The sequence below is a fragment of the Notechis scutatus genome, chromosome 2, assembly GCF_049901735.1.
Source record: "Notechis scutatus isolate UNSWTSFEM ecotype Mainland chromosome 2, rNotScu1.2, whole genome shotgun sequence".
Classification (NCBI taxonomy): domain Eukaryota; kingdom Metazoa; phylum Chordata; class Lepidosauria; order Squamata; family Elapidae; genus Notechis; species Notechis scutatus.
Genome location: NC_142010.1, coordinates 222,637,703 through 222,657,818, shown reverse-complemented (window position 1 = coordinate 222,657,818; position 20,116 = coordinate 222,637,703). Strand labels below are relative to the sequence as shown.

General features: G+C 35.0%; 1 protein-coding gene across 19 annotated transcripts in view; it reads left to right on the top strand.

The window, feature by feature from the left end:
• The window catches only part of PPIP5K2 (diphosphoinositol pentakisphosphate kinase 2), a 70,589-nt gene extending 58,484 nt beyond the window's left edge, over nucleotides 1–12,105 (top strand). For 4 of the 19 annotated variants that reach the window (XM_087958099.1, XM_087958096.1, XM_087958098.1 and 1 more), the window contains exons 27-32: nucleotides 684–803; nucleotides 1,513–1,614; nucleotides 3,726–3,785; nucleotides 5,532–5,681; nucleotides 7,778–7,906; nucleotides 11,206–12,053. In XM_087958099.1, the coding sequence (XP_087814225.1) occupies nucleotides 684–803; nucleotides 1,513–1,614; nucleotides 3,726–3,785; nucleotides 5,532–5,681; nucleotides 7,778–7,906; nucleotides 11,206–11,237 (593 nt within the window). In that variant the 3' untranslated portion in view covers nucleotides 11,238–12,053. Of the gene's footprint in view, nucleotides 1–683; nucleotides 804–1,512; nucleotides 1,615–3,633; nucleotides 3,786–5,531; nucleotides 5,682–7,777; nucleotides 7,907–11,205 lie in introns of those variants that run through there. The other 15 variants (XM_087958111.1, XM_026672802.2, XM_087958107.1 and 12 more) reach the window with 13 other exon arrangements.
• The last annotated feature ends 8,011 nt before the right edge of the window (nucleotides 12,106–20,116 follow it).

Here is a 20,116-nt window from a genome sequence, read left to right as displayed (position 1 = left end):
GAAAAAAAAATTGCATCTACAGTAGCCTTTTTTATAACTTTTAAATGTGAATTAGATAGTGATAGATATACCACAGAAAAATAATCTTGTAAATGTATATTAATATTACTTTTTATAAGTCAGATTTTTAATTATTAGTAAAAACACAGTTGTTTATACAATTTCAATATTAATTTGAAAGTTATATATTTTAATACAAATAGAGTGAATTTAGCTACTGGGCTTATTTCATGGGATCCATTTACCAAAGACCCAAATGGATGTAGCCACAAGCAGATTGTTTGAGAAATACTCAAGAATTCCAGGAAAATTTGCATATATGTGTTCAGTTCTGCTGTATCTAGAATTCTATCTTCATTTTTTTTTCCCAGTTCAAGTACAATTTCTGAAATCTAACCTTTATAATTCCACTCTTTTTTATTTTACACTGCCTCCTTTTTCCTTTGCCAAGTTTGTTTATCCTTCATTTAAGGACAATCTTATCTTTGGTAAAAATAACTTTAAACACAAATTATTATAGGAAATTACTGTAAAGATGCTACAAGCATAATGTAAATCTATCCAAAGCAATGCCACAAGGTGCCTTTTGTGTGGTAAGAGCAAAATGCTTGCATGCTGCATGCATCCCAATGTGAATAGAAGAACACCTGGTTTTTGTATGTATTTTCTCTAACTCCCATCAGGGTCTCACTGTGCGAGCCTGTTTAGCACCTCGGTGCTCGGGGGGTCTTCAAGTGCACCCAATCTACAGGATTATGCTCGTACTCATCGTAAAAAGCTGACTACTTCTGGCTGCATAGATGGTATGTGCACACTTTCGCACATGCATTTACATTTACACATGCCCATTATATTGCGTACTAAGGAACATTTTAAAAAGGCCTAAATCTTTTGACTGAGAAGAAGGCTAGGTTATTATTTGTCACTATTAAATACAGTGAATCTTACTGCCTATCTTTTCAGCATTAGGTTGAGGTTAATGTTTTTTCAATTCTTGTGTAACATATCATCTTCTGAATAAAAGATTTAAGAAATACAATCTGTACAAAATATTAACGTTTTGAAGTATGACTTCAAAAGTATTTTGAAAAATATATTTTGGAAATTCTGAAATTGGTTAGGAATGAAACAAAAAATATAGATGTTTTAAATTATAGTTTAGGCTATAGTTTAGGACAGTTAATGGAAATGACAGCACCAAATTTAGAATGATATTGCAATTTTTCTAACATGTTTGAGAATAAAAAACACATACACCTTTTTTTCTGCTGTCACTACCTGAACATTAAGTGCCAAGCATGCATCATTTTGTGCATCAAATTTGCAGTTACTCCTTTAAGTCCATGCACTCCATTAAAATCCTACGTAGTATCAAGCAAAGGTTATTTTTAAATCTATTTGGCCTGTGCACTTTTTCCAATACCTTTTGCATGCCACTTAATTCTAACCTTTTTTTTTATTTCCCTTCTTCCCACCTTCCTGTCTTTTCTTGAAATGTCCCTCTTCTGGTAGCTGGTTTGAATTTCAGGTACCTGTTTTTCTCTTTCTCAGACACCACACGTGGTTCTGCTGTTAAAAGGTTTTCTATCACATTTGCTCGACACCCAACCAATGGTATGTTTTGCTTTTATTTAAAAAAAATATTCCCTTGCTTCATCCCCCTCAAAAATGGGATGGATATTATTATCCCACTTTCTTTCTACACTCCATCTTAAGCACATATACATTTGTCCAATTATTAGGTATGGCAATTGATTAATCCCTTTTCATATATTAATTACATTTTTTTAATTCACACATCAAATCTTTTGGGGAAATAATATGAAAGAATAATTCAAATCTAATTATACACATTCATCCAAATGACTGACAATGAATACATTTTTAAACTTTTTTTTTTAAAAAAAAAAAAAAATTCTGGTCTTAAAGTTCCTTGGACTCTCTTCATAATATTCCTTGCCTTCTTGCTGCATTAGATATTTTCATCCTGAACCTTTGTACTGCAGCATTAAAAAATGTCTTGCTAAATCAGGTCAAAGTGCATTTTCTTAAGCATTTTGTTTCCAATAGCAACCATCAAATTGTGTTGGGAATTGCAGAAGGCAAAAAAGAAAAGTCATTTTCTACTTCTTTTTGTCTCCAGCACCCCAAGCTACACTGCCTTTAAACTTGGGGTACTGTTTGTTTAATTTCATTAGCTATTGATAAGAGCACTCTGTTAATTAAATTGTCATTTAAAATGAAATCTATCAATCATCTTTCTTGAAACTGAATTGCATTAAAATAAAAGTTAAAACAGTACACTATACTAACAATAACACAAGTTGTTTCCTTTATTTCAATCTTTTTCCCATTATGATGGAACCAGATTTTATTTAATCAATATATAGCTGCATTCCCTTGAAGATTGAACGAATTCAAAACTGCTTTTGTTGTTGTTAAAATTAGATGTTGGAGAAAAACACCCTTTTTCTGTTCCCATATGAAACATTTTGCACAAACTTTGCCAGTCAATCCTTTTATTACAGAAACTGAACTGACTGCCCCACAATAATAATGCTGCCCTCAATTCTTAATTCAGAACTTTCCAGTACTACTAAGTAAGAAACATTAATAAGTAAAAAGAAATGTGGGCTTTTACTGAAGTTACAGAACTATAGTTAACTCTTTGATACATTTGATTATTAGAAACAATCTAAAAAATGCAAGAAGTACTTGACTTATGATCACAGTTGAGCCCGGAATTTTGGTCATAATTCATTGTGGTCAGAAGTCGAATCACCATGTGACTGGACTTGATTTTATGACTTTTTACAATGATTGTTAAGTGAGTCACTGTGGTTGTTAAACAAATTAAATGGTTGTTAAGCAAATCACATGTTTTAACTCCAAGCTTATCCAATGGGTATTTTTTGCCAGAAAATGGCAAAAAAAGGGTGTAAAACATGATCATATGACCATGGGTTAGTGCACCAGGTTGTAAATTGTCAAGCACCTGAACTGTGATCATGTGACCATAGGGTGGTGCAGCAATAGTAATTTGAGGACAGTTTTTGAGTCCATCATAACTTCAAATGGTTGTTAAACAACAGTGAGAAAGCAAGGACTACCTATAACAGGTCAACTTTAGTTATGAAAATATTTGTAAAGACAGTTTTCATATATTATAAATGCTGTATGAATTGGGAAATTTAAAAATATGTTTGAACTCTTAAAATTAAACTATCTAAAAAGAGAAAGCAGCTTAGTGCAGCAATGCAAAGCAACCAATTTGGGTTTTTAATGTTAATTATTACATACTTGCATAATAAAGAAAATTCTGTTTAATAGCTAAATACATTTCATCTAATTTATGTTCTTAATATACTTTGTATATTATGCACAACTACATTACAAAGCTTTCTCTGATATACTTAATGTTTCTTAGTATCTTTAATAATTTATTGCATGCTTTAGGTATTTATTTGAACCTTAAAGATAATCTCCAATATATTGGTTGGGACTCTTAGGGACAGAGCGTGGTTTATTGTCTTTCCTCACCTTTTCATTTGGAGCCTCTCCTCTCTCTCCTGCTCTCTCCCCCTCCCTCCCCCTCCCTCCCTCCCTCCTTTGGTAACCCTAACCTTTTTTCAGTCTTTCCCCTTTTCTCATCTTGAGTACAAGAAATATGGTGAAATCAGTACCTACTGACAGTGCTTTACCTTATTTTCTGGGCCTCTATGCAGAGCATCCAGACCTCTATAGGTGCTGGTCGGTTTCCTCTGAGGAATTTCTAGGCTCCAGTGGTATGTCTTTATAGCTTTCAAATGTAAGATGGCAGGCTGGCTTTCTGTTGCTGCGCTAACTCTTTCATTGTCTTCCATGTTGAGATATAAATATGTATTGCAATAAAAATTACCCTAGAACTATTGTTTAATTAAAGCTGGGCTTGTTTTAAAGATATTAACTTAAGAAGGAAGTTTTCTTTTTTCCTTTTCACCGAATCAGCCTCTTAGGAAATATCTAAAAACATTTGATAATTAGATAATAGAACTGCTAAAGGTTGAGTGTATGTGTGACTACTTAGTCCCCACTGTATAGCCAAGGAGAGACACTAATTTTAATACAATTTTCCTATACATTTTTCCAAGGTACTGATATTTAAGCATTTGGATAGGCATGAACTCTTTAAGTCAAAAAATAGTTTGTTATTATATTCCTTCTTGTAATCCTGGAGTTGTGCTTATAGATTTTTCTCTGGTAAAGAAAAGCTGCAGTTCTTGTGGAATTTACTGTAATGCAAAGAAAGGGTTTGCGCTTGCCTGCATGTATACTGTTGTAGTTTATTTTACCAAGCGTTAAACACAATTAATTTGAATTATACCTAGAAACTTAATTGCTACGATTAAAACAACTGCCCAAATATCCGTAATAAATATTACTTTACATATGAAATATTATAGGTTTAAAAAAATTAAGGAGACAAAAGTGGTATTGAAATCATTGAGAGATTGTGAGTTAAAATTAATATTACATTTTAAATGTGTCCTTGAAGAACTACTTCAGTTACAATCCTGTTTTTGAAATAAAATGCCTTGAAAATAATTTGGCAATCTAAATTGAATGAAATAGTTTTGTTCTTTAAACAATCTAATATATGGACATCATTTTGTGGGGCACTGTCACAATCAGTTCATGAAACTCCTTCAAATCTCTCATATATGTCTGTATGTATACATACCCACACAATCAAATATATATTTGTTTGGTTAAGTTTTCTTACTCTAGTACTTGAATACTAGAATACCTGTAGTTTTGTCTAATTTTTTGTATAATTAATGAGGCAGGTATTATTTTAATATGTTATTAAATATCTTGCATGTTGATGTTTTATGAAAGGAGTTTCTTAAATTTTAACTCAGAATTGTATACTTTAAAATCTTCCAAATTATTTTCCTATTTAGGTGGGAAACACAGTTTCATTGGTTATAGAAATAATCTTAGCATATATTGCAACATTAACTTAACTAATTCTTAAATAGGGCTTCTGCTAAAATGCATATATATGTGATTGTAATTACAGCTGTGTAAGTGATGGTTAAACTACTGTCTAATTTAAATATGCATGTTCTGTTAAGTTTATATAGAATTATGAGCTTCATGTGAAATACCCACTGGTTATTTGGTCTAAGTATTATTTTAGTTTGTGAAGTGGTGATTGTATTTATATTCAATGTATTTATATATATATTTGAGTGAGAGCCAGAGTGATTTTTGGCTATTCTTTATTCTCATGTTTGACATGTACTATCTCTGAAAATTTACATTGTAAAATCAGGCAAAATTTTGGAGCTATTTTTGATGAGAACAAAGATTTGTCAAAATCAGAAGTTTGCTGTGTTGAAAAGTATTTCATTACACATGGCCTAGGGTTCTTGTTTTTCTCTATTGTAGCTTTAAAGTTCTGTGGATCACGTTACTATCCAAAAAATAATTCAGTGCTTCTGGGCTTTTATGGTGAAAATCTGTGAGTTTTTCTTTTTCTTTTTTAGGCTTTGAATTATATTCCATGGTGCCTTCAATTTGTCCTCTAGAAACTCTCCATAACTCCTTGTCTTTAAAGCAAGTGGATGAATTTCTTGCCTCAATTACAGCCTCAACCTCGTGTGAAAATTTTCCAAATACATCTACAGCTTCCTTTCGTAATTATTTACTATATGTTCTATTTTTCAAACTGCAATACATTGCTACGTGTAAACAATTCATTAAAATATCAGAATTAGCACTTTGAGTTGCTTATATATCTCTTTATATACCCAAGGTTTAGAAGAACAGAATCTAAGACACAGATATGGTACAAAACAGTGTCTAAGATAAATGGTCATGAAATTCCAATTACAGAAGGGGCTACCTTACAATTGTATTAATTTGCTTGTTTGTTTGTATGGATTTTAAAATACTTGATTCCAAACAATGTGTAATACATATTCCATCCTAAGGCCTGTTGAAAAACTCAGGTTTTGATGGCCAAGCCTTTAGTGGATGACTGGCAGTTTCCAAACAAATATGCAGTACTTATTTTTCCTTTGCTGTAGCATTTGATAGATTCACTCAACTGAATCCTGCTTAGCAACGTTACCATACAATTGTCAGATTTATGCGTTTAGAATATATAATAACAAAAGTTATTTCCACCTCTACAAACACTGAAGATCCCCAAAGTTAAGTTGCTTTTATTATTCCACCTCTCAACATTCGCTTGTTCAAGACTAATTTTTAAATCAGCTTCACCTACCCCTGAAGGCCCAGCAGAATTTACAAACTTTTCCATGTACTAACTTATGTGATATTGTAATACAGGTAGTCCTTGACTTATGACTGTAATGGAGCCTACCTATTATGGTTGCAAGTTGTGACGGTTGTCAAGTGAGACACCTATATGATCATCTTGCTTAATGACACCAGTCCCTGTTCTCACTGTTCCAATTGCAGCATTTTCCCAGTTCTTATATGGTCTGTCCGAGGCCTTCACCATTTCCTGCAGCACCCCATGCTCTGCTTCCCACCACAATGAGTTTTTAATAGGCCTTGGACTTGCTTTCCCACCTCACTGGGTCACTGCAGGCCTTGGTCCTGCTTCTCAACTTGCTGGGTCTCACAATGCTCCTTACCCGCATCACAGATTAGTCATTTATCTTTTCATAGATCTTCAGTAAGCAGCTGCTCTGCCACACAGCCTCCTTACACAGTGGAGGTCATATGGCATCAGCCTGGAAGTGGGTGCCATTTTGGCAGTGGCTAAAATGAATTGTGGCTGTTCCAAAATGGCACCCACTTCCAGGATGGTGTCACATGACCTCCACTGTATAGAAAGGTCCCATGGAAGAGCAGCTGCTTGCCAGAGATCTATAAAAAAAGTGAGTGACCAATCCATGGGAGGTGGAATGGAAAGTGTGGGACCTAGCAGGGTAGGAAGCAGGCCCAAGGCCTGCAGTTATCAGGTGGGACAGGATGAGGGGGAGATTGGTGTGGGGTGCTGCATGCTTCCCTGTGGTCTGGATTGCCAAGTGCTCAAATATTGTTCACAACTGGAGAGGCCCAGTAGCAGCTGTAATTTCAGGCATGAGTTGTAAGTCCATTTGATTGCAATTTTGAACAGCCGCTGAATGAATGGTCATAAGTCAAAGACTACCTATATACCGGGTGTAAGGTGTAGACTACGAGTGGAAGACACAGATTCAATTCCATGGAAACTCACTAAAAGGTAATATACATAATGTATAGTGCCTGGAACTGCTGAAAGAACAAGAGATAAATCTAATGAGTTAAAAAAAAGAGTAAACCTATACCCAAATATACAACAGTGAACAATATCCAGCTACTCATACTGATGACGGAAAATTCCAGAAAGTGTACTTCCACTACCATTCCAAAGATGATCTATCCAACATTTCAGTGGTATGGTTCATGATCTAAAGGACTGAAAGAGAAGAGGCATCCCAAAGTCAGTAATTTTATTCCCTAAAGGTTCACATAGAAGTAGAATAACAGAGTTGGAAGGGACTTTGTAGGTTATCTAGTCCAATCCCCTGCTTAAGCAGAATAGTCTATTTCAGACAAATGGCTGTCCAATCTCTTCTTGAAAGCCTCTAGTGATGGGGCACCCACAACTTCTGAAGGCAAGACATTCCACTGGTTGATTGTTCTCACTGTTAGGGAATTTCTCCTTGGTAGCAGTGCTAAAAAATAATGTGGTTTTGTTACAGAACTTCTTATCCTGCCCCCATTAATCTTTTAGGTTCTCCATCATTTATTGATTCCGTGACAGAAAGAAAGTCGTCTTTAAATACATATACCCCTGCTAAAATCCAACCAACAACATTTGAAGACTATGCAGGGCGGAGATCTGTTGAAAGAAGCCCCTCAGGTAAGTAATGCTTAAGTTTACATGTTCTCATATCAGTAAGCTTTTAATTGGTCATACTTTTGTTATAACAATCAAATTTATATAATTTTAATCTTAATTGAAATCTGTACAAATCTTATTTTCTTTTTTATCTGATTAAAATTATTTATCAATATTGAATTAAAAAGATGAGAAATGTTTCATTAGTAGACAATGCTTTTTGACTTTAACTGATGACATATAAGTACAGGTAGTTCTCAACTTGCAGCTACAACTGAGATCACAATCTTCAGTCATTAAGTGAAACAATCATTAAGCAAAACATCACAACACATCTACTCAACAATTGCAATCCTGGCAGTCCTGGTTGTGGTCATTAAGCAATCTCCTGGACCACTAAGTGGACAGAGCAAAGAGTGCTCTACATGGACTTGCATCCTTCCAATAGACAACTCTTTTCCGCTCAAAAGAACTGCCTGTTGGAGGAATTCTACCTTGCTGTCAAAAGAGGCTGGCTGAAAAAGGTCCATCCAAAACTTCCAGCAGAATTTTGGCATAAGTATTTGTAGAGTATTTGCAGCCAAGATCAGAAGACATATCATGCTGCATTGTCCTGCAGAGAAAAAAGGGTTCTCTTTTCTGCAAGAACTCGCTGAAAATGGTCCATTATCCAAGCAGGATTTTGGCATGAACTGTTTGCAGCATGCGGCCTTTGCAGCCAGCTCCCATTACCTTCTATTTCTGGGGGCTGGCAGCAAACACCCCGTGCTGCAAATGGATTTTGGAATAGACCATTTCCACCACCCCCTCCCTCAGAAACCAGAGGAAGTCCTTGGAACCTCCCTGCAGGCTTCCCCATTAACATTCTAGGGAAGACAGCAGGAAAGATTGCAAATGGTGATCACATGATTGCAGAGCACTTGACAGTTGGTCATAAGTGTGAACAGGTCACCAGCACCTAGATTGCAATCATGTGATGACAGACTGAAACAGTTGTAACTGTACAGGTTGTAAATCTCTGTTCAGAAACATTGTAATTTTGAACGATCGCTGAACAAATGGTTATTAAGCAAGGACTAAGCAAGGACTATCTGTGTTTACAATTGTGCTTAATTAATACACAAATAGAAAAAAATAGTTTGACCAATGGAAGTAAAATACTGTACATGCAAGAAATTCTTCTAAACTACCCATTGTTTTGCTTGCGCCAGTGACTTGAAAAAACTAAAAAAAGATGCCCTTTAAAGTACTATATAATAATCATGTTTAATATGACGCTCAGCACATTTTCAGGGTTTTTTACTTGTTTAAATGCTCCAGATATAGTATTCCCCATATCTTGCAGATCTTGATTTACCGTATTTGCCGGCGTATAAGACGACTGGGCGTATAAGACGACCCCCCAACATTTCCACTCAAAATATAGAGTTTGTTATATACTCGCCGTATAAGACTACCCCTCTTCCACACACCTTCCACTTTTGCACTTTTTTTTTTTTTGACGCACTTTTCTGCTTTGGACAATTTTGAAATGAGCTAATCCAATTTTGAACCAAGAATATGCAAATAGCTATGGAGTTTGGAAATGAGTTTTAAAAATATTTTCATTGCTTACCATTAAGCGTAAAATATGTTGTAAATAAAATGAGAACACAGGAAACGTTCTCTTCTCAATACAGCTGATCTCTCTCTCTCTCTCTCTCTCTCTCTTTTCCCTCTCCTCTCTCTCTCTCTCTCTCTCTCACACACACACACACACACACACACACACACACCAAAAACCCGGACACTGAAAAGGCTGCCAAGGAACAGTATATTCAATGCCTTCTCTTTAATCAAGAAACAAGGAATTCCTTAGAATCTTTTTTTTTCCCCAAGTGGCCCTCTTTAAAAAAAAAAAATGGAGGTAACACTTTCATTCAAAAAGTCTTCCAGTATCTGGAGTCACTCAGACATATTGAAGTGAGGCAGGAGAGTAAGTGAAATTTGAAATGATCCAGCTACCGTTTTCTTCCCCTCCCACCCGAAGGCCATTATCTCCACGTCAAAACGAACGAGGGGAGGCAAAGAAGCCAAACACGCTAAAAAAAGGATCTCTTTATTTTCCTACACAAGGTCACACCTACTTTTCCGCATTCAAAGGACAACCTCTCCTCACCACCACACACACACACACACACCCCAATACCCGCAAACAATGTTCTGGGCATTAATCACCATTGCTACATTAACCTGGTAAATTTATACCCTGCCTCCCCCAGTGTTGCTTTGACGGCAGGATTTCACACAGCGGGCGCTCGCTCGCTCTCTTCTCCTCTCTCCCACCGTTCGCACATGTTGGAAGCACCGTAAAACCTGATAACCCACCCGGGGGCTCCCCCATCCTTAACCTACAGCCGCCCGCATGCAAAACCTGCGTGCAAAAAGAAAAAAAGAAAAAGAAAAGTACGCCGCACGTGAGGATCTTGAATCCTCTCCTCCCCACACCGCTAAGGAAGGAAGAGGGGGAAAGGTTGCGCAGCGCGTGGCGAGTGACACCCGCCACACACACACACACACACACACACACACACACACCTCCCCCAGCCTCCCTCCCGGCTGCAACTCAAGCTCGAAGTGGGAGTCGGAGTCCTCCCGGCGTATAAGACGACCCCCCACTTGGAGGCATGTTTTTCAGGGCAAAAAAGTCGTCTTATACGCCGGCAAATACGGTAACTATCGTCGAAAGTATTTTGTGTGACTTTGTGGCTTATGTCTTGACTTTCTTACTACCTATCATTTGCCAGAATTGTTCAGTTTGCTTCCAGCCCCTTTCCTTTCTTGGGCTTCCATTAAATATTGCAAGTTCAGATTAAAAACAATATGTTAAGCCAATTTTATAAACATTTCTGTAAGTTATGCATAGCTATAATTTTAACTTTAGTGAAGGATTATCAATTTTTAAATTGATATGTGACACATGTCCAGAGGTTTTAGTTTTACGAGTGATTTAAAGAAGTGGGTAAGTACATATTTAAATAATTGAAAAATGTGAGAAAACTCTTGATCTAGTCAGGTTTGGCAATGAGCTTAGTTTTAAGCCTTAAGAGGACTTTCAGTTCTAATTTAGTTTTGTTCACAAAACATAAGCATGTATTTTAATGGTATACAAAGCACCATTCTGAATTTAAACCGTTATTTACAGTACAGTGCAAATTTCAAATGAACTGGGTGTTATAGAAAATTTTTGAACTCATTTGTAGAAATTATTTTGAACTTAGAATGAGACATTACGAATTCAGCTTAAAATTTGACTGAAATAGTATTTTGTTTCTGTACAGATGCCACTTGCTCTTCAGTTCCTGATATTTGACTCTGTACCATTAGAAGACAAAAAGAATTTAAATAATAGTAGTGTGATGTTAGTAGTGAAATGCTTTCTGAAAAAGAATTAACCACTTCAGTCAAAACTTGAAGGAATACTTCATTGCCTCTTCTATAATGAACAAATCCTTACAGAAAAAGGCAGTTTTTGAAATCACGTTTGCCACACAGAGTGTGTTTCATTGTACGTAAAAAAAAACCTTCTGGAATGCATAAGTTGTATATTTTCAGTTAAAGGTGACTTCGGTTCTAAAATATAAAGAGCAACAAAGTTTACACTTGTAATTTTAAGGTACTGATATCTTAAATGTAAAAACTGCACAAAATATTTCCATCATTGTTGTCTAAAATATGCGCACAATGCAAAACCAAAACAGCCTAGCATAATAGTATTGTATTGCAGACACAGGTAGAAAGGGAGAAAAGACAAAGATTTTTAAAAGGCTGTTAGATATAAAAGGGGATAGATTTACAATAGGCCTTTTAAAAGTTTACAGTAGGCCTTTTTTCATTACCAAGAAATATTAACATGGCTCTGGTTAATGGCTACTTTTCTGAATATTGACCCCTAAATTAGAATTTAGCAATTTAAACTTTATTTCTGGTAATCATGCTTGTTGTTTGACTTAAGATGAAAACTGTTTCGATTCTTGGACTTGGCAAATGCAAGGAAAATTCAACAACCTGCTGTAGAAACTAATACTCTAAAGCTAATGTGTCATATATTTTGAGTCATATAAGTACTAATAGCATCTATATCAGTGATGGCTAACCTTTTCAGCTTGGTATGTCGAAAATCGGGAAAAAGTGTAGCCTTCCTCGGGTCGTGTGTCACTTCAAGAAATATCAATAATTTGGTTTATGACGGACTGGGCTGGGGTGATCACACAGGGCTGTGAAACTCGTCTCCCTGGTCTCAGGGCTGCAGGTGCAGGATGAGGGGATCGGAAGGCTACCTTACATGGGTCTCCTTTCCTCCTGTAGCGTTCCTGAGGTAATGAAACTGACAAACCTCAGTTTATGGCGGTTAAAACTGGTTCTCTGCTGCAAAGATCTTGCGGCAGCGGTGACACCACGCCTCCACGCAACAAGCAGGGAGCAGGGATTGGAGCAGAGCACAGGCAGCCTCTAAATGTGCAGGTTTTCCCCACACCAACAGGCGTGTCAGTCAAAGTGCCTCGGCATGTCATGAGTGACACGCGTGTCATAGGTTAGCCATCACTGATCTATATGATATACAATTGTATAGTTAAAAGTTAAAATTGGTTTCGGTTCACAGATCAGCTTCACTGAAGATTTATTCTAACTTGACAAGAGTCAGGGCCACCAAAACAAATTAAAAAAGAAAATATTTTAAATGCTAATGTAGCAGAACTTTACATTTCATAGCAAAATATTTTATTTCTATTTCATGCATGCTCACTACTAAGTTAAAACCTCATTCTTACTCTATGCCAATTATTTTCTCTGTCAGCAGCAGTTGTATAGGGAACAAAATCTTGGTCTTGACTCCATTCCGTTTAGTCATTCATCTGTCAAGTGCAAGGTTTAGATTGTAATCTCTCTCCATGCTTCAGTTTAAATATGGCTTCTGGAAGAATCACCTCCTTCCTATTATATCGAGGTACCACTAATGAGATTTCATAGTAATAATTACATAAAGGGGTACTGTCCAAAAAAAATCATATACTCATAAATTAATATCTTGCCCTAAGATGGCCTGCTCAGTCTTGATGCAGAAGTACATGTCACTTTTTCCTATTTGAATATGAGACATTTTGGGAGTCAGTTATGGACAGTATATACATGATTTACCACATTTCTTTGTTTACATCAATACCTGGAATTTGCGCAAGATTATTCTAACCTATGCTTTAGTATAGGGCATGAATTAATTTGATTGCATTATTTATGAATTTATTTCCTGTTTACATACTATCCAAAGGCTCTTTTTTAAAAAAATGTTTGCCACATAGGTTTCTGCAGAATATTGTTTAAAAGTATAGTCCTATATAAGGATAATAGGGCTTTATAAAAGCAGAAACAGCTGGTCTGTTTACATTCATGATTGTAATTTTATATGTTTGTACATGCTGTCATTTGTCGTGTTTTCAAATGAAAAGTTGCAACAAAATCAATTCTATGAAATTACTGTTTCATCATTGAATATATGGGCATAACCCCATGTAGAAAATAGGCATATTATTGATCTTTTATTAATGCCTATTGGTGAACAATGTTTAAAGATAAAAATCAGTGTTATCAGACATCCCAAAACTGGAACTCTTCTTTTTTAAAAATAATCAGGTTTGTCAACATCTATATATTAGTTGTCTTTTGACTTCCCTTATGTCCTGTTCAATTATTGAATGGTTAAAATATTTTCAGTCTTTGCAGTAACTCTGTAATTTATGAATGGCAATATTTTCCTTTATACTGCAAGAGGCCTGATTTCAGTGCCTTTATAAGAATAAAAATACTTTTCATTCAGTAATTTTCCATAAACATGTAATTGCTTATAAAGCTTGCCATGGCATTGCTGTGCATATTATATGGGATTATATAAGCAATTATTAATTATTAAGATACCAAATATATGATCTTATTGCATTCATCTTCTAAATACAGGTTTTTAATATGGACAATGTTTGTCTTGGTCACTTATGAATGTATATGTTATATTGTTTTTCTATACAAAATGTTTAATTATGTGTAACATTCCAGTCAACCAAAGCTTTGGCATAAAAATTCAATGTGCTCTTAAATAAAAGAGTTCACAAAAAAGCAGCATCCATTCTAATTGATCTTTAACATGATTTTTTGTCCTCCTTTGACAAATATTCCTAAGAGACTGAATACAGAAGTACGATCTTAAGTAAATGTAAGTATAAGAATTATCATTACAGGTAGGTCTTATTTAGCAACGGTCTCATTTAGCAACTATTCAGCTACAACCGTGATAAAATAGTAACTTTATGATCAGTCCTTGAAATATGATCTTCACAGTGCTGGATAAGTATCAACAGAATTCAAGATGTTCAGAACTTAGTCCATTTGTGGCTATGTAGCGTCGCTAGGCTGATTCTTCTTTTGATATATATTGAGTATAAATAAACAAAAGGCACACATCACTATGAGCCAAAGTGCAAAATATAAGAGGGATAATTTCTTAATTGACAGATATATGTAACATTCTGGATGTTTTTCAGGATATCCTGTTCTTCAACTATCTGAAAGAATGTGACATTAGATCAAAACCTGATTACTATTACATAAGAGTTCCAAACATAAAATGGAAATTATAGGAAGGCAGATTGATTATTAGAACATCATTTCCTAACAATCAGAGCAGTTTAACAACAGATCCAATTAATCGAGTAATTGTGGTTCTGTTTCCTGGATCAATATTCAGTGATCTATTGGGAATGTTGGCTTTGATGTTGTTAGGGATAAGGGAGTTGGATTCACAATGTTAAATGGTATCCTTTAAATCTGTAATTGTAAACAGATGGTTCTTGCTTTATTCCTCATGTGAATCTTCCCACAAGACTGTAAAGACTACCCTACACTTTTCTCTTTCCCTTCTCCCCTATTTTACCTTCATCTCTCTTTATATTTTTGTATTTTATGCTTTGTAAAAAATTAATAAAATTTTGAATGGTATAAAAGGACTCTATGATAGATAAAGCATTTCAACATTAGAATGTCTAACCCATTCACTAATCAAAATGAAGTATTTTTAAGATTCTTTCTGTGCTCTGTAGTTCGTTACTAGCATCACAAAATAGACTAGACTCAAATTTTCTCTGAAAAAGAAATTCCAATTTTAAGTCAGTCTCATTTTAGATTACAGCCACCTTTGCTCATTACTGTTATTTTATTACTTTAACTCACTGCAATAGAATTAAAGCTATTAGGTTCCTACCAAATTTTATACTACCTTATTCTATATTTTGGTTACATTTTGAAACAGCAGTAAAGAAAATGCTCACTAGCTAGCTATATTAATGATTCTATTAATGAAACATATCTTTTAATTTACAGAGGCATAAGTAATGCCATGATATCATAATGGAACAGGTATATATTGTTGTTTATACTGTTAATGAGCGTTATTCTCTGAAATACCAGTAGATTGTGAGTTGCCACATCCTCAACTCAGACACTATAAGATACACTGTATAATCTTCAAAGATGGGATGCTAAATTATTCATAGGAAAGTATTTCTAACCAGTAAAGAACCTCTTTTTTTAATTTGGCTCAGTATATATAATTACGATACATTAGATTTGTGAGACAGGAAGAAATTTAGTAGTAGTATCCCACAGATTATTAGTGGTATCCATTATTATACAATTGTAAAGGCATAGATAGAAGAGATTAGCTCTGTTTAGGCATATAGATGTTAAGTCCTGTTGTGACTGGGGTTTTGCTGGTGTGAACCAGACATGGAATGGAGTAAAGGAAAAAATAGAGCCCCCCCAGTTTAAATGTGTTCTTGAAGGATAGCTGGACTGTTATGGATGAGCTGACCTGGCTGTTAAAACAATCCCATTGGTAAAAGGAGTTATATAAGGTATATGTGTTAAAGGAGGTGTATATGTTAAAAACTATTGCCTGAGGAAATACCTACCTCTTCAGTAGCTGCAGGACAAGCTGCCAGAGTAACGCTGCAGTGGAAGGAGAAGCTGGAGCGAAAAGGCTGCATTAAAAAGGGAAGAGAAATGTGCGTGGCAAGTGTCAGTTCTTATTTGGAGCATGAAAACCCAGAGAGACAAACTCCATCCAAGACCCCAAACTTTGGAAGGCTAGAAAGGATCTGGCTAGTTACAGGCAATGGCTTCACCCAAGATCCTGAAAAGGGCAGAGGGAGAATGGACTGTCACTACAGGAGCCCTGGTTTTGCAAATTATGGTAACTATAGAATTGCAAATAACAACACATTTCTAAATGCCAATCACAACTTCTAAAGCATTTCTAGATCTCTATTTTTCATTTTTATTTTTTTATGAAAGTTAATATTAAATAGATATCCTCAATCTGCATGACTCCAAAGTCACTATGCTAGCTGGCATTTTATTTGCCAAAGATTGAAGTAAGTATCTTTAAAAAATTTAAAAAATTCTTTAAAAAAGAAACATAGTCTGCTCAAATAATAATCCATCTGAGCTTGGCTTGACCTATTTTTCTAGAAATCAGGCCAAGTTAAGAAATGAATTAGACAACAAAGCAAAAAAGTATAATTGTAAAGAAGTGAGAGCAGTGAATGATCTCTTAAAAATACAACTGGTAGAAAGATAACATGCAATATATAGCATTGCTATTCAGCATTTATAAATTGCATGCCATAATTACACATCAGATTTTTGTTTAAATATGAAGTTTTTTTAAAAAAGTTCAAACTAGGACATATGAACATTACTCAATTTCCTGGATTAATTTGATATTTCATATATAATTATATATTGCAATATAATAAATTATTATCAAGCATGAAGATAGTGTCCACAACAAACCAATATGCCAAAATAAATCTTGTGTCATAAAGCCATTAGGCGAAGAATGCACCCTAGAACTTTTCCCAGACATCTGTCACAATTATTCAAATCATGGTTCATTATTATTATTATTATGGTTGTTTGCATAGTCAGTCAAAAGTTTAGATGGGATTTGTTAATTTTATTCACCTATTGAGTCCTTCTCAAGACCTGGGATAGGCAGATTTGTTATTTAATACTATTAAGGGTACAGACAGAAGATGGAAGCTGTTGCAAGCAAAGCTGACTTTCGCCATTGACTGATGGTGATTTTGTCAATGCTGATAGTGTTCAAGTATTGCTTCAGTTTTTTTGGGATTTATTATTATTTATAGAAGTCAACATGGGTTTGTTAAAAACAGATCATGCCAGGAAAACCTTATTTGACAAAGTGACTAAATTAGTGGATCAGGGAAATAATGTGGACATAGTTTACTTAGACTTCAGTAAGCATTTGACAAAGTAGACCACAACCCATTTCTATATAAAATAGAAAAATATCAGATAGCATCGTCACCAGATGGATTTACAACTAGATGATCAACCATGCTCAACAATCCTCAATGGAGCTACATTTAAATGGAGGAATGCTTCATGTATCATGCAGTGGAATATCCTAAGGTTCTGTCTTAGGCCCAGTATTCTTCAACATTTTTATAAATTTAGATTCGGTGATGTATAAATTTGCATACAATACCAAGCTGGAGAAAATAGCCGAACTTTAGAATATAAACTCAAGATGCAGAAGGATCTTGACAAGAGTTGAAAACGGCACAGTCCCAACAAAATGCAATTCACTAGTGAGAAAAGTTAGGTAAGAAAAACTAAATGCCCATGTATAGTATCTGGCTCAATAGCAGCAACTCAGAGGGAACTAGGTGTTTGAGTGGAAAACCACTTAAATATGAGCCAGCAATGTCCTGGGCTGTCCAAAATCCAAGGCAGTCTAGGCTGCATCAACAGAGGGATAATATCAAGAACACAAGGCAATTGTAAGTGATGATTTTAGAAACAGTGCTAAAGGGAACTAAAGATTTCAAGCAGAAGAAAAATACAAGCCTGATATCAGTTAACACTGGGATTTACAGAATGATACAAACCACTACTATCGGAAATATTAAAGATCATGAAGAATGTAACTAGAACCACAGTATCAACACTGTCAGCAACAGTGTCAGCTGTGAATGGATTATTTCTAAAAGATGTAAATTAAATAACATATAGAACAAATTTTATCTGACAAGACGAAGTATAGAACGTGATATTACCAATGTCCGGCCAAGAGAATGATTTTGAAAAGGATGCTTTGCTAGATATACAAAAGAAACTGGCTGCAGTTTTAAAAATTAAAAGAGAAATACAAATAATACACCCAAGAAACATTTTACACCTGTAAAATGTTTTCATACTGGATCTATAAAAGAAGCTTGAAAAAAATCTCAAATGAGTTAAAAAAGATATTTGATTGAATGAAAGATTAAGACTATTAGAACTTTTTGGACTTTGCTGATACCAGGATTGAAAAGTTCATTCTGGATGCAAATCCAGAAAATGTTTTCTGGATTTGCATATCGATAGATGAAATATGGGATTAAGAGATAACTTACAAGGGTGAAGGGTTATTACATTTGTTTATACTTGTGATGAAAGTTGGAAGTAGCTTCCTTATGTATTTTTGCCTGTACTTTTCTCTTTCCATTAGTGTATAATTTTTACTATTGTAATGACTATCTAGCTATTATCTATCTATAAAACAATCTGTATGTTGTAAGCATTGTAAGCATATACACACACAAACATGCATACGCACTTTGTGCTCAAAGACTTGCAACACAAAAGTCTTAGTATATTCAATGATGTACTAACTTTAAATCTGTATCCTGGAAAAGAATTGGGAGAGTCCCATGTTGAAATTCTCACCAGCCCTTGAAACATATGAATTAGTAGCTTTAGAGCTAGTTGCTATCAGCCTAAGCTACCTCATATGTAATGATGTTAAATCAAATGACAGTTGCACCAGATGTCACACTGAGGGGTAAACATTTGGAGAGAAAAAATAAAATTTCTAAGGAAGAGCTGTTGGCTAAACCAGTCAAACTGAAAAGAAAACAAGAACAGCAAGATGAAATCTGGACTACTGAGAAATTTAATTATATTTAGAAGACTCTATTCAGCCAGAATTTAAACACATTTAAGGTATAATTCCTTAAGTATATGTTTCAAACTTTTCTATTTGTCCATCAGTAAAAACATTTGGATAACTCACCATTTGTTTGAAATTGAAATATTTCATTTTTGGACCAAAAGTCAGTTCCTCCAGCCTGGCTAACATTTCAGGTTTTTTTTAAAAAAATCCAAGTAAGGGAAATCCATAGCAACAATAGATTACTGAGTCTATCTGGGAATGAAATAATAGTATTAAGAAGGCATAGAAATATTTAGTTAAATCCATTTATGATGACTGGAAGAACAACAAAACAAAGGTTTAAAAAAATTGAATTCCTTCAATATCAGACTTCCAAAACTGTCAACTTTCACTTTAAAAAAGAGAAACTTCTAAGGTAGTGCTTCCCAAACTTTTTCCCTCATTACCCAAAACAGCTTTATCAGAAAGTTACCAAATTTCAAGGACCAGTCATACCCTCCCTTCTTTTAGCATTAACCTAGCTGAATAATTATCATAATTCAAGGACTACCTGCATTATAAAAAAGGATGTTCATGTCATTTCCACAAAATATCCATTGATCAATTTCTGTGTGAGTAGGAATAATTTGGAAGAGTTTTGAATATAGTAAATCTGGCAATCTTTTAAGTCAATTAAAATATCCCTCTTGTGGGTAATGCTTTCATGCCTTGTTACCCAAAGGAAAAAAAAACATTTTACCCAATTATGGGCAATTTACTCAGGTTTAGGAAGGGGAAAAGTTGACTGAATCCTGGTGACCTGTCCAGCCATCTTTCTTAACAGGAAAAAAAATATCTTTGTGTTCTTCCAGGATGTTTTCAAGTCCACCAGCCCTGATATTTAGAGATTTCTGAAACTTGGAAACTTAAGATTCGCGGACTTCATCTCCCAAAATTCTCCAACCACCAATTTCCCTAGAAATTTCCCATCCAAGTACTAACAGTTTAGGGCAAAGGCGAATCAGCCACCTGCCGAGGCAAATGGATCGTGTCATCTATATCGTAGTCCCAGATTTCATGAAAGAAAGCTTACACCCTCAAGAAGGCCTATACGTGCCCGAGATCGTATGGGCTTTATTTCTAACTAAGAATACCCTGGGTTGAAATAGGGAAAAAATGAGTTTTCAAGTGTTCGGAACCTTCTT